The 15,590-nt window shown below is 32.8% G+C and overlaps 1 protein-coding gene across 1 annotated transcript in view; it reads left to right on the forward strand.

Moving 5' to 3' along the window:
* The window catches only part of LOC124556419 (dynein axonemal heavy chain 5), an 876,134-nt gene that overhangs the window by 608,472 nt on the left and 252,072 nt on the right, over positions 1-15,590 (forward strand). Inside the window, exon 54 of the mRNA XM_047130377.1 lies at positions 12,635-12,857. Coding sequence (XP_046986333.1) covers positions 12,635-12,857 — 223 coding nt within the window. The remainder of the gene's footprint in view (positions 1-12,634; positions 12,858-15,590) is intronic.

Below are 15,590 nucleotides of genomic sequence, written 5' to 3' on the forward strand. Positions count from 1 at the left end.
CATTCCACTCCCTGCAAAATTAAAACATATTTTCAGGTTGTCAAATATCAGACAACCTACAAAACATAACATTAAATAGTCAGCGGTCAAATATTATGGTCAGTGATATAAGAATTAGAAATAGAGTAATTTTATTAAGAAAATAAAAAATCTAATAAAAATTTTGTTTAATAAATGCCACCAGTTCCACTGACAGTTGAAGCAATCATAGGGCTCCTTCCAGGTACTCTTACACAGCTGGCACTAGTTCAGAGACATGTGATGAAGTCTTCAGACTGCATCATTATATTTGAATTTATTCAAAAGGATAATTCTCAATTAAAATTAGACTTTTAGTTTAAAGGTATTTGGGTTCCATTGTTTAATCAAGAAAATATTTTAATAACTTATGATATATTATGTTTTGTTAAACTAGGAATTTCAGAGGCCATGATGCCAGCTCCTGAAAGACTAAAACATTTTAAAAAGAATTTTGTTGAATCTTTAAACACATATAAATTTGACTATATCGAAATAAAACATAATTATCCTCTTGCTTCAGAATATGAATATATTCAAAATGAAATAAAAAATATAACAGCAAATAATTTATGTAAAAGAACCTGAATTTATATCTGTTAGAAAATTTTAAGAAACTTATAATGAGTTTAAGAACTAAAGTAGCTGATGAAATTAAAGACTATTATGGAATAATTGAGGATATATTCATTGATTATCTTAACTACATGAAAGATTATAAAATCATTCAAGCTCCACAACTTGCAGTCGAATTTGAAAGTAAAGTTGAAATCAAGGAAAAAGTAGAAGAAAGAGAAAGAAAGTTTACATTTAAAACATGTAGGAAATAACATTGTCGAAGTGAAAAAAGAAAAAATGATTTATATTGCAACTGCTAAACATTATTCTAGAAAAAAGTATTTTAAAGTTGGTAGAGTTCAATCAAAGTTACATTTGTTAGGTCGTTTTTTATCTTGTAATAGTGGTCGTTTAAATGATGACAAACTACTTCTATATATACACTCGATAATCTTATAAATCCAAACTAGTTGAAAACATAATTGAATAAGTTCTAGTTGTAGATAAAGATAATAAAGAAAACGAAATGTATCAAATTATTGTTAATGATTTAAAATACTACATTAATTTATTTTGTGAAGATACTAACAAATAGTTGATTTAACTAATTCGAACAGAGAAACAATTTATTCAATTATTCAAAATAAGGAATCGATAGAATTCGATCTGGTTGTTATTCAACAAAAATTATCATACAGTTGCAGATTGCAAACAAAATGCATAAAGTAAAAGGTATTGTGTTAGATAATTTAGCTAAAGAAAAACTGGCTTCAGTCACTTAAGAAATCTTTGAAGAATATCCTTTAACAGACAAAAATTATGTGATTGAAGAAACATTCGAATAACTTCTGGAATCAAAGAGGTATAAAATTAATGGGGAGATAAAGATATGGGAAGAGATAGCAAATATTCTAAAAATAAACTTTACACAATAAATTGCTATTTAAAGTATTCATAAAAAATACAAATTTCTTCTCCATTGAGACTGTTCAATAATTCACAGTTTCATCAGTTAATTGATTTATGAATTTAGTGATTTCGTCTTCATCAGAATAAAATATGGCTAGAAAGAATGAAAGAGCTAATTTTCTCATTTGTACTGTGTGGTATATTTATATATGAAATTTTTATTTAAATTTTATAAATCAGTATTATCTTTGTTTATCCAACTGTTATGTGAATTAACAATTTAACATAAACTTCATTTCCTTTCTTTCTCAAAACCTTTTCAGCTAGATATAAAACAGGATATTTTGTTTTTTGTAATTCATTCTCATAAGAATATTCTTTTACTTCTCCACCATTTAAAATCTTCAATTTATATATGATTGGATTTGAAAGAATAGCATCTTCAATTTGAAAAATTTCTGCTGACTAATTCTGTATAACCCTTTTCAAAAAGCCCTCTAAATTTACTGATTCTAACTTTATTGCCTTTTCTAAATTAAGCATCAGCTAAAGCAGACTTTAGTCTGTGACTATCATTAGTGTCTAACAAATTTGTTAGGTAAAAAGTTTTCAAAAAGATTTTTTCAGTTTCTTTATTTACATCCTTTGTAGCCTTTTTATACTTTACTGTTTGGTAATACTATATTCGTCAACTAATTTCGAAACTAGTTCAACTGATTTATAATTTCTCGAAGAGAAAATTCTTGTTCCACATTTTTTCTTTAGGTCTACTGTTAAATCTTTTGACAACAAATGCTTTTAGTTCTGTAAAAGTTAAATAATGATTAATAATATATTTTTTCATCGACTCTTGAAAATCTTTATTATACACTTCTCTTCCATTTTCTGTCTGTAAATGTCTTGGTTTTCTAACAATAAATATTTATTTCAAAACCATCAAGTACATTCCTACCTGTTATATCTTTAACTGGAACTGCCCAACCAAATTTTGAAAAATAGTCCACGACAGTCAATATGTATTTATATCCTTTATTTATTTCTGAAATTCCTTTTGATTTTCCAGCGTCCATTTCAACTTAATTAGCTTGACATAAATCATCTCATCCAAAAGAAATTACATTTCTTCTTTAAAAGTTTTTTCTCATGTGTTTATGTAGTTCATTAATAATGTCTTCACATGTGTTCACTCCTTTACCTACAAAATTTTTTTAATGAATTTACTCTAGTTTTACATACTGTACTAAGACCTTCAATTCTTTGTCTTCCATTGTAAGTTGTTACTCTATGTGAATTATGTGTTTCAGTAAGTTTTTTACACTTCAAACAGTAGATATGATTTTCCATTTATTTAGAATAAAAATTTAATATGATTTAACTACTTTTCTCCCAATATAATTAACTTTACATCAACTGGAACAGCTTTAACAGAATCTTTTAATCTTATAGTTCCAAAACTTGATTTATTTACTATTATTGCCTGAACAGTGGGAGTTATTTCATAAAGATTATCATAAACACTTAATGAAATATCAAAATCAATTTGCTTTATTTATATTTCGACCAATAACAACAATTTTTTGAAAATAAACTTAAACTCGAAATTGTGTATTTTTTGTTTGCCTCCCGTCATAAATGTAACTTCATTAATTTGTTCATCGTATACTTTTTCTTTACGATTACTTAAATCGTTTAAAAATGGAGTTAAATCTGTTTTTGAGAAATAATCTGCAAAAGCTTTTACTGTTTCCTTTTTTGTAAAGTAATTAGTTAGATTAGTTTTATTGACGTAATTGTTCAACTGTGTTAAAGTACTTGTGCATTTAAGTTTTTAACTTTTTTTCCTAAATAAAGTTTAGTAACAGAATCATAACCTTTAACTGGATCATTTATATTCGCAATTCTTCTTCCTTTAAAGGCAATATATCCCTTAGTCACTTTAAAGATATCATGTAACTCTTTATGGAATTGTTTAAATAAACTTTCTATTTTTGCTTCTAATTCATCTTTTACGATTTTTCCGTTAATTGCTTGACCTTTAGCTGCATGTGATTTCCAAAAATGTCCCGTTTATTAAATTCAAAATATCATTACATTTATAATTCATGCATGATAGTTTTTAAACAAATAGACACTAATGTCCTCATATTACTTCATCAAAATTCTGAATTCGGTCTCCATTATAGTACATCTCACTTGAACCAAGGTATTTAATCAATTCTTTCTGAATATTTCCACCAAATGAATCAAATAATTTTTTTTATTACTCTTATAATAACAAATCCATTCAGTGCCAGGATGATATATCTAAATTAACTATTCCACATTCTAAATGTTTTGGTTCGTTAGCTAATGCAGCAATTATAAAAATCCAATGAAAATATTGAATTTTTAATTGTTTAACTAATTCTTCTATGTCAAAATTAGATAATGGATTATTATACTTTTTTATTATTTGTTGGAATATTTTTGCTTTTTGTATCCAGTGCCAGCTTTCTTTTCCATTACATCATTATGGCTCTTCTGTTCTTCCAATTCTCCACCAGCTTTTTTCTTGTTTATTCCCGCATTTGGAATTGCTGTGCTGCCACCAGCAAGTGTACCAATAGTAGCTAGATATGGTAATGTAGCTAACAGTAATGCAAGAAATTCACCTTCATGTTATGTTAGTCCTTTTCCTTCTTTCTTTTTTGTTAGATATTCAATAATGTTTTTTACAACAGGAATAACCAATATAATAAGTAAATTTTCATCAGTTTTTTCTCTTTATACCTTTTTTGTGCATCAGTTAAAAATGGTTCAATACTATATAATTTTTCACAATTTATTTAATTTTAACTGATATTGATTTAGTATTGCCACTTGGTAGCAAAGTATCATCAATTGAAAAACTATTCGTTTATATAGATTAAAAATTGATAAGAATTCACATTTTCACAATCCACAGCCGTCTTCGTCCACATCGATACCCATTCCTGATTTGCGTTTTCCATACATAATTCCTCTAACTGCAGTCACAGCTAATTTTTCTCCTAATGAAGCATCACATCCATGCATTCTTTGTTTTGCAGCTAATTGAAGTCCTTTATCAGCTTTATGTCTAGATTCTAAATCTTTATGATCAAGCTTCAGCTAATTTATTTTTCCCTAGATCACAAGGTGCTAATCTTTCTTCTAATTTAGTAAATGGCCCACAGTATGAATATCCTAGCAGATGCATTTTTGGCATTGGTAAATTATTTACAATGTAATTTACTAATCCTTACTATGTTTTTCACTTTTCCAAAATGTATGTTGCACATTATCCAAAAATATAATTCTTTTTATTATTAATTATAAAACCACTAAATTTGTTTGTTAAAATTTGCAGTATTCCAACTTTTACATTGCGATAATTTTTATTTCCAGTTAATTCTTCACCATGAATAACTGTTAATCTGGAATTAACTGATGGACATCAGTAATCCAAATATAGTCTATTGATTTTTCTGTATATTTTTTTACTAAGACTTCATCAAATTTTTGCAATGAATGGTCTAAATTTTGTTGCCTCAATGCTGGAAAAAAGTCATCAACAATATCCTTTATCAAATATTTGTATTTATTACTGCTATTTGATTTTATCTTATTTGGATTGTTATCAGAATATAATGCTCCTGAATGGTACAATATATCTGCATAATTTGATAAATCAAAACCTGTAAATAATGTATTCATATCTTCCATCATTACCTGTTTTTCAGTTAAAGGATTCATTAATCCATCTATACCGTCATATGTCCTACTGCCAATAGTTAATTTATCTCCATCAAATTTTACTGATAGTTTCCAACAAATTTAAATGTGCTAACACGTCTTAATACAAAAATTTTACCTTCACTGTGATTAATATACTCTAACATACTTTCACTTACATTTAATTTTTTCGCATTTTTATCCTTTTTGTTCTCTTGTCCATACTTTGTTAGAGGATCTTGTATTTATGATTCACTTTAAGTATAGCCATGGTGAGATCTTTCATCTTGTTTAATTGGTGGTATATCATTAAATTCTTTTAACTGATAATGAGAATATGTAACACTTGCTTTTCTACTTCTCTATTTTCTTCAGTAGCTTTCAAAACATTGTTACCTAATCCTTCGATTCCATGTTTCACTTGTTCAATAGCATCAATAAATCATTTAGCATTTTTAACAATATCTGTCTTGTATTTTGTAAACATTTACTAAAGATGAAAATACATTAATTATACATTTTTTATGTCTAACGTTTATGTTTATATTTAACTTTTATGTTGTTATGAAATTCTGTATTTTATTTCTGAAATTCCTTTGATTTGGCTGTCTACTCATGTGTATCATACGAAATCGAAATTGATCATTTCAGCATTTACCACATATATCTTCAAAATCATCAAACTTGAAATCACCACCTATGAACTCATGATAAATATGACTTAAATTGACTAATTGTTTTGCTATTTTTGAATAAGTTTGAGCTAAAAAAAATTTCTTCATCTAGTAAAATAATCTATATCCTGATTATCAAGAATAAACCAATCAAATACAACAACTGAATTATCTAGACATTCATCTAATGGAATTCTTTCTTCATTATTTCCAATAAAAGTAGTACTTTTTTCGTTGTGCTTGTCTTCAATTTTTTAACATCATTTTATAAATTGTTGATATTTTGGTTGATCTAAGCTTTTGAATAAACACACAAATTTGTAATTTTATTCCAATTTAACCATCCAGGTGCTAAAATATAATTGTTGATCAATAATATTTTTTTTCACAACCTCTTGGTCTTATAATTGCATATTGAATAGAATTTGCTAAAAGTTTACCATGTTTATTTTTTATTTCTTTTCTGGAATTGTTGTTCTTGGTTCCCAATTTGTGTGACGTACGTCTTGACTAAGTTTCATTTACTTAATAATTTTTTTAAATTGTAGGTAGATTATTTCAGTCAAGTAAAAAATCACCTATTCTTAAAAAAGATTAACTGTTCCAATAAAAAAATCTTATAAAAGTGTTTCATTATTAGGATTTTATTCAAATTCTTTTAACTCCAAATATTATATCGAAAAATAATAAACTTTTGTGTTGATGGAGAAACAATAAAAATTCCTGTTGCTCAACATAGTTTTAAAAATGTAGAAAAATTTATTCATTCGAAAAATCTAAATATTCATATTAAAGAAGATGACATTTTAAGTAGGGTAGTTACTGAAAGTAAAGTTATACATGGATATAAAAGATAGTGTTGGTAGTATATTAGGATTTAACAATCAAATTATTGAAGCTAATAAAAACACTGTTGTTAAATATTGTTCCTAATATTATTCCATTTGAAATAATTGTGGAATTGTTTTAAACATACTGTTCATTTTCATAGAGAAACTAATATTATTTCTCCATTTAAACCAAATACTGAATTTGAAGGACAAATAATTTATGAACCACATATTATCCTGTAGATATTCCTGTTTTTTACCCTATTTAACATTTATAAATTACTATGACTGATGAAAGTGAAAATCTGGTTGCCTTTTATGGTACTTATGTAACAGTAATTTTAAAAATGCCTTATATCTTTTGTCCTTAATAAATCATGAACAAAATCGAGAGTTATCAGTTTTACTCATTCCCTGTGAATGAGAAAACAAAAAATAATTTAAATGCATCCAACAAGGATACAGAAATTAAAATAAATACTGGATATTGATGGCTTCACCTGAATCATGCAAAAGTCAAAAGTATACATGAACTTTAGAGTTGTTATAGCATACCAGATGGATCAGAATCAGATTATCTAACATTTTATGGAAAATCCAGTAAAAATTAATTGATAATTATGCAGCAAAACTGTTTGATTTTGTGAATATAAAGAAAGGAAATAATAGTTTATCTAGAATCGAACATCCTCTTATTTCATCAACAGCTATGTTATATTTGACTTCATCTCTTACTGATAAAATAAGCTTGGAAGTCTTAATAATGGAAAAATAAAGAGTAAGAAAAGTGAAGCACCTTATTCATTATCAATGCTTGGTGGATTTTTAAAGTTTATAAACAAATTATGTGGGAAGGGATTTAACAGTAATTTTTACTTGGTTTTTTAGTTCTGAAGATGCAATTCCTAGACGGCATGATTATAATGATGCTGGAATTGAAATTAAAAATACACTTCCTAGGAAGGAGAAACTGTAATAGAATCGAAGGAAATTCGTGTACCAGTTGTTAAATATGAACCAAGTCACGAGTTACAACAATGAGAAAATATTCTGAAAAGTCCAAAAATTCTAATATTGTCCTATGAACCACAAACTGTAGAAGTTGTAGGATTGAGTGGTTAAAAAAAATTTGAACTAGGTATCACAAATTACTATAACTCATTAGAATTTGATATACCACACTTCCTATTTGTTACATCTCAGACAAATCGTAAAAATAATCAGTTAGGGACAGAGTAGACCAAAAAGGACAATGTGGTGGTTGTTTTGCAGTTTTAAGAATGACTTTTTAACTTTCCTATTAAATTTTATAGTCTTTAAATGGAGAATACCAAGCTGCTAAAGCGGTGTGGTGACTGTCTAGAGAAAAAGAATATGAATCATTTTTATAAAAATAAATATCAAAAAGATGGATTTCGTTAGATTTGTGAGGAATGTGCATCGAGACATCAGAAAATTAAAGTTACATATGGAATGTGGTAAAACTGTAAATAAGTCTTATCTCGAAAACGTATACAAACAACAGGTCATAAAAATCTTGTGGCTAGGAAAATTTTAGGTAAAGAATAGATAGATTTATTACACTCACCATAATGTCTTTTATTTATTTTCATACATTCACCATTTATAAAACAATATTAAATTTTATTTTCTTATGTTCACCTTTTATAACTAAATACTAAATTTTATTTTCTTACATTCACCTTTTCTATGAAAAAATTATTTGTTTTGAAAATTGGTGAACATGATACAAAAAATATTCATTCTTATTAATTTTTGTAAGTGAGTTAGACCACAAGAGTGGATTATAATAGGATGTTTTGGTAGGTTCCATGTAAGTTTTAGTGAGCTAGCTCATGAGGTATAAGTGAGGTAATGAGCTAGAACTGAGCTAGAACCTACCAAAACATCCTACTCCACTGAATTTTAATATTGAGTACTGGTTCAGATATGTTGATGATGTGCTGTGTTTCCTGGACCAATACCGCTAGACAGTTAGATACATTACTATGACATTTAAACTCACAACATTAGAAAATGCAGTTTACAATGGACCTGGAAGGCACTTCTGTAAATTTCTTGGACCTTAATAAAAAAACATGTTACAAACATGCAGCATTTCGTTCAATAATACATCGCCTCATATCTGTTCCATTATCCAAATCAGCCTTTCAGTATGAACTACAAACCTTCAAACAAATAGCTTCCAGTTATGGCTATAGCTTTACCTTTATTTATAATATTCTACGAAAAAACAAAGTGAATAAAATTACTTCTCTACTTCTGCACGATAGCCAAGAGCAATCATTCAATAGTTACAAAGCCTCATGCAAAATTCCATACACTCGAAACATTTCATACAGTGTTGCAAAAAAGTTAAAAGTCTCGCAACTACAAATCTGCATTTCATAATACCAATAACATACCAAAATTTCATTCAAAAGTAAATATAAACTGCAACCCTTGGCACAAAATGGTGTTTATAGAAAATCACTTGCAAACAGTGTGAAATGGTATATATTGCTGAGTCTGTCAGAGTGTGGCCCTTAGACTACGTGAAGGTGAGAGAGCTAGCAATTCAGGAAGAAATATTCGGACTTTGAAGATCATCTCATAGCAGAAAGCCATTCATATGGTGTAGAATGAGAGGTTTTTACACTTTGGCAAGAAAAGCGGAAAGATGGCCCTATTGGAAATACTGCAAATCAACAAACGTAACACACAACGCCCATCTAGTATTAAATTAAACAATTTGTCATTTTTGTTTATTCTGTGCAGATAATTTCTGTATAGGTCGCACATCATGTTTATCTGTGTTAGTGACATTCAGTTGTCACCTGAAGGTGGCCTGAGAAGCCGAAAGCTGGTTTATAGCTAAACAAATATAGTTTTGCAGAACATTAGAAAGTGTTTTCCTTTTTAATAATATTACCTTTTAGTCCTATTCATGCAATTACGCTTAATAACTGGGTTGTTTTACAGGCTACGAGATTTAAATAAGGGCCAATGAAAGCATTTTTATTGCTGCATACTGAACTCCTTTCTGAACCACTGATGGCTTCAGTACTGGGTAACAAACATCACTTAAATTGTGACTGATTATGAATCACAATTTTCATTAGCAAATATATGTATTGTGATGGCACAGTTAAAATGTCTCTCTTTGAGGAGATTCCTATATGACACCCGCGTGTGAACACTAAGTATAACTGTTACTGCTCGCTTTTGTGCAATCAATACTTTCTTTCTAAGTGATGAGTTACCCCAAAAAATTATTCCGTAAGATATTGATGAGATGAAATGTGCAAATTATATCAGGTGGTTCATTAGTTTGTTTTCAAGACTAGCAGTTATAAGAAGAGCAAAAGCAGCTGAAGTTAATCTTTTGAGAAGCTCAGTAACAAGCTTCTTCCATATAACGAGAGAGGTTTAGGCGAAATGCTGCAGGAAAATCTAAGTGTAGAATACCAGATCACATTCATCGTGAAACCGAGAGCCAAACTCAACCAGATGATGTAGGGGCCTCACACAGAGGTTTTGATGAAGACGACAGCTACTTACGGTAGGAGAAGTAGGAATCAGCCTGGCTAACAATTTGGAGTATACTATTGAACGTGATCTGGAGAAAATAGGTGCAACAACAGCACACACTCTTGTAGGGTTTGTGGAGGTTTTGCAGTGACATGACCAGCACTGGTTTAATACAGTTGTCAGCTGTGTAAACAAAGAACTAAGTTGGTTTCTTTCGACTGAATCAAAGTCTTATATTTGCGCTGTACCTGTGGTTCCAGCTGGGAGATGGGAATACAGAAACCATGCCCAGCTCCAGAATAGGAGGAGGAAGTATAGATTAGATGGGTGCCTTTAAAAAAAAGTGTAGAGGGGCCACAAGCACGCAAGACAAAATCCCTGCGATTACTGGAGTTAGAGGAGCGTATTTTCTAGGTTATAGTTGGCTATAGAAAGACATTTTTGAAAGAAATTAGAACAGATCAGAGACATAATATACATAACAGTTTCCAGAAAAATAAAATTTGTTTGTTTCGTCAGAATAGTATGTGGCTGATAAACTAGAAAGTTGAGATTCTCGTATGTTTAGGAGATCTGGAAAATTCTGAAGTGATAGCTGATCTGTGCCTCTCTGGACTCCATGTAACCAGAAAAATGGAGAAGTTAAATATCAGGAATTGCAGACCAGCATCGTTTTCGTGTAGAGTCAACATGGAAAAAGGAGGAGTTGTAACATATGTAAGAGTTGGACACAAAGTCAGAAATATTGAAACCAAAAGTTTTTGTGTAGATCAGAATCTAGAGGCATGTGCTTGTGAGCTGTTACTGCAAATTATGTCTCTGGAAACTGTAACAGTTTACAGATCTGCTCTATAAAACTATGAGCTGTTTATGAGAAATCGATATGCATTTTTGACTTACCTGTCAGACAAGAAGAAACTGACAGTAATTTATTGAAATTTCGGTGTTCGTTTCTTAAAATATGCAGACAGAATCTGATTTCAGTAGTCAATTTTCCAAATCGTACGCAGCAAGAAAGCAGGACCCCGATTGATAACACTTTTATAGAGTTTGTCGAGGGTGAAACAACTAATGTGTACCAAACTGTTAATGCATTATCTGATCTTGATGCACGGTTAACGGGAATAAACAATGTAGCTCCTTACCACTTTGAGGATGTTATTACAAAGCAGTGAGGCCTGTTACTGCGAACGGCATTCAATGTTTTAAGGCAAAGCTAAAATGGTGGTATGGGATGAGGTATATATAGCAAGAGATGCTAATGCCAAATGCATTCTATGCTCCAGCAAATTTGTATCAATATTTGAAAGTAGTCTTCCTAAAATGTTATCCATAAAATCGATTAAAAAAAGAAGCAAGGCATGGATAACTAAGGGGATTGAAATCTCATGTAAGGGAAAGATGGAAATTTATATACAGGTAAGAATAATTCAGGATCTGAAGTTACCTGCACTCTACCAAAAAAGCTGTAGAATTTTTTGGAAAGCCATTAAAATGTCCAGAGGTGTGCACGTCCTGACATAAATAAATATTGCAGATAACATGGTTAAAACTACACCAATCATCGAAAACATAAAGACCACCTGTTCAGCTTCAGGACATTCGATCTGAGAAGTCTGCAGCAGTGCTTAAGAAAAGTGAGGCAATTCCCAAGGACCCGACAAAGAATGGCCTGCACCGTGCGTTCAACGACTGCTAGGGGCGCTACAAAAAGTGCCTTGAAGTAGGAGGATAGTACTTTGAAAAGATCATGTAAATATTGAAATGGAGTATTAAACATCTGTTAAAAAACTCAGTCTCAGTCTTTGTGGATCAGCCCTCACAACTAAAATAAAGGAAGTTAAAACAGTGAGGTATATTTGTTCATAAAATATGCGGGAAGTCATACCCATAAGTGCTTCGATTAAAAATCTGCTTTTAGCTTTCCGAAGTTCAATGTTTTCCTACAAACGTTTCTAGAGAAGAACAACCAATGCATTCAGTAATTCTTGCTTGCGTATATGTCTACATCTACCTCGTACTCTCGGTGTATCCAAAGTACTGACTAAAATATTTTACCTTCCATTTAATTACTTTTAAACTCATTTTTTCACAGTCTACATTAGCTTAACGTTTTTTCTGTATACTGCAATAGCTACCACACAACAAGCAAAGATTTAAGCTTGAGACCTGTGAAACTGAGTAGGGTACCTTTCCTCATAAATCGAATTAAGGGAAGAAATAGATTTTTCAGGTGTTATTATGGTCGCATCATAAATGTAATGTTACGTAAGACGTTACATTTGTATTTTATACTAATTTTCTCGCTTACTTAAGGAATTTGTACTTCAACACTTTTATTAATCATAATCTGTTGAAATACTCGGACATTTTCTGATACAGATTTCGCCGTGCAACACATGTCACTCCGAAGTCGTATCTCAACTTCATTGGAGGATATAAGAACATTTATAAACAGAAACAATGGGAGCTAGGTGAAGGCGCGAGAAGAATGGATACGGGTCTAGCCAAGCTGGACGAGGCCTCTCAGTCTGTGGAGATCTTGAAGTGTGACCTGGCTGTCATGGAACAAGAGCTCGCACAGGCCTCGCAGAAAGCGGAGAGGGTGAGTAACATAGTTAATCTATATTAAAAGCAGTCTCGGAACTTATTTGAACAACAAATGAACGAATTACTTCGAAGTAACTTGTAATCTCCACGCACTTACTTCGACACCTGTATCAAGATAGCAACATCTGATCTTTCTCCTTTTTCTTCCCTCTCTCTCAACATCATCACATGTACAAGAGTTTCTAGATTTGATTATTTTTGATAGTTTCCATTGAAAGAAATTTCTGATACACACATCAAAAAAAGTTCTACGTAACCTCGGTTCCGACAGTTCCGGAACCTGTACAGAAAATTGGAACGGAGATCAACATAAACATCATTTCCGCTCTTTTGATTACTCATGAAAACCACACATTGCATCTTGTAACACCATACAGCGAGACCTTCATATGTGGTGGTCCAGATTGCTGTACACACCAGTACCTCTAATACCCAGTAGCACGTCCTCTAGCATTGATGCATGCCTGTATTCGTCGTGGCATACTATCCACAAGTTCATCAAGGCACTGTTGGTCCAGACTGTACCACTCCTCAACGGCGATTCGGGGTAGATCCCTCAGAGTATTTGGTGGGTCACATCGTCTATCCAGGCATGTTCGATAGGGTTAATGTCTGGAGAACATGCTGGCCACTCTAGTCGAGCGAGACGTTATCCTGAAGGAATTCATTCACAAGATGTGCACGATGGGGGCGCGAATTGTCGTCCCTGAAGACGAATGGCTCGTCAATATGCTGCAGACATGATTGCACTATCGGTCAGAGGATGGCATTCACATATCGTACAGCCATTACGGCACCTTCCATGACCACCAGCGGCGTACGTCGGCCCCACCTAATGCCACCCGATACAGCAGGGAACCTCCAACTTGCTGTACCCGCTGGACGGTGTGTCTAAGGCGTTCAGCCTGACCGGGTTGCTTCCAAATACGTCTCCAACGATTGTCTGCTTGAAGGCATATGCGACATTCATCGGTGAAGACAACGTGATACCCATCCTGAGCAGACCACTCGGCATGTTGTTGGGCCCATCTGTACCGCACTGCATGGTGTCGTGGTTGCAAAGATGGACCTCGTCATGGACGTCGAGAGTGAAGTTGCGCACAGTTTGAGTCGTAATACGACGTGCTGTAGCTGCACGAAAAGCATTGTTCAACATGGTGGCGTTGCTGTCAGGGTCCGTCCGAGCCATAATCCGTAGGTAGTGGTCATCCACTGCGGTAATAGCCTTTGTGCAGCCTGAGCGAGGCGCTTCATCGACAGTTGCTGTCTCTCTGTATCTCCTCCATGTCTGAACAACGTCGCTTTGGTTCACTCCGAGACGTCTGGACACTTCCCTTGTTGAGAGCCCTTCCTAGCACAAAGCAACAATGCGGACGCGATCGAACTGCGGTACTGACCGTCTAGGCATGGTTGAAATACAAACAACACGAGCCGTGACCTGCTTCCTGGTAGAATGACTGGAACAGATAAGTTAAATGGAAACTCGTAAGCTAACACACTTGGTATGAAATAATGTGACAGGTGAGTGTTTTCTTCGTTCTCTGTCTGCATTTGGCAATAACTGTTGAAGAAGAGGTGTGTGTGTGTGTGTGTGTGTGTGTGTGTGTGTGTGTGTGTGTGTGTGTATGTGTGTGTGTGCGCACGTGCGTGCGTGTGTATCTGTGTGCATGTGTGTCTTATAACGTGCATACGTATGCAGCAAGCAGAAATAACAGGTATTATAATTACTTTTCTTATATGGCGGAACTCGGCTGAACTGTAAAATAAATATTCGTAAATGGGTGTGGAAATTAATCTTTGAAACAAACCAAGAAGCTGCAGGCACTTTCTATTGCCAGAATTAAACAGAGCATATATTGTCTCTAGTAACTGCTCTTTCGTATAAGAACACGAAACTAGTAGGGGAGGGCCAGTTTGAGCCCAAGTAACGCTGACACAAGCATCAGCGCTTCCTTACCTTATTACAGGTGCGACACATCGCCATGTCATATTTCGCTGAAACCAGCATCAGAACTTCCATATCTCCAAGGGCCTTACAAGAATCATGAGGTCCTGCAATGTTTTTTTTTTTTTTTTTAAGTTTAATAACCAACAGCCTCAGTTGCACCGTTTACCTAGAATTTACCTAGGTTTCAGTAATAATAATCCAACCTTCTTCAGAATAAACGTAAGTATCGTTTGTCCATAGTGGACATCGTCAAGCTAAAACTACAAATCCATTAATTATCGTCAGACTGTAAAACTGCCTCGGCCCTACTTCGCGACCGCGATGCGGCAGCCACGAGTGCTGTACTGGAACTGACTGTAGCGTCATGAGGTCCGCCTAGGCGGACACAATACCTTCGCCTGCGCATAAACTGTATGATACTTACTTGTTGGGACAAGACGCGAACTTAACTCCTGACATTGAATTTACTAGTAAAGTGAAATAAAAGGTATAGCTGAGGAAAAGGGCGTATACCTGTGCAGAACGTACTTAGATCGACTGTCTTAACATTTATGAAACATTCATTGGCCATAATATGAGGAAGACATCATGTGCTTACAAGGTATGGACTGTCTAGGAAAATTTTGTGCTAAAGCACGAAGTTTAATCACCTAAAAAGAACTTTGGAGTGGGAAGGATAGTATAAAGCCAATATCGTCATTATTAGACTAGTTCTAGAAATTTTTAAGACGTAATTGTTAAGCACTTGCTTAGCTATGGTTACAGCGCATGAACATCCTA

This window comes from Schistocerca americana, chromosome X (genome assembly GCF_021461395.2).
Source record: "Schistocerca americana isolate TAMUIC-IGC-003095 chromosome X, iqSchAmer2.1, whole genome shotgun sequence".
Taxonomy (NCBI): Eukaryota; Metazoa; Arthropoda; class Insecta; order Orthoptera; family Acrididae; genus Schistocerca; species Schistocerca americana.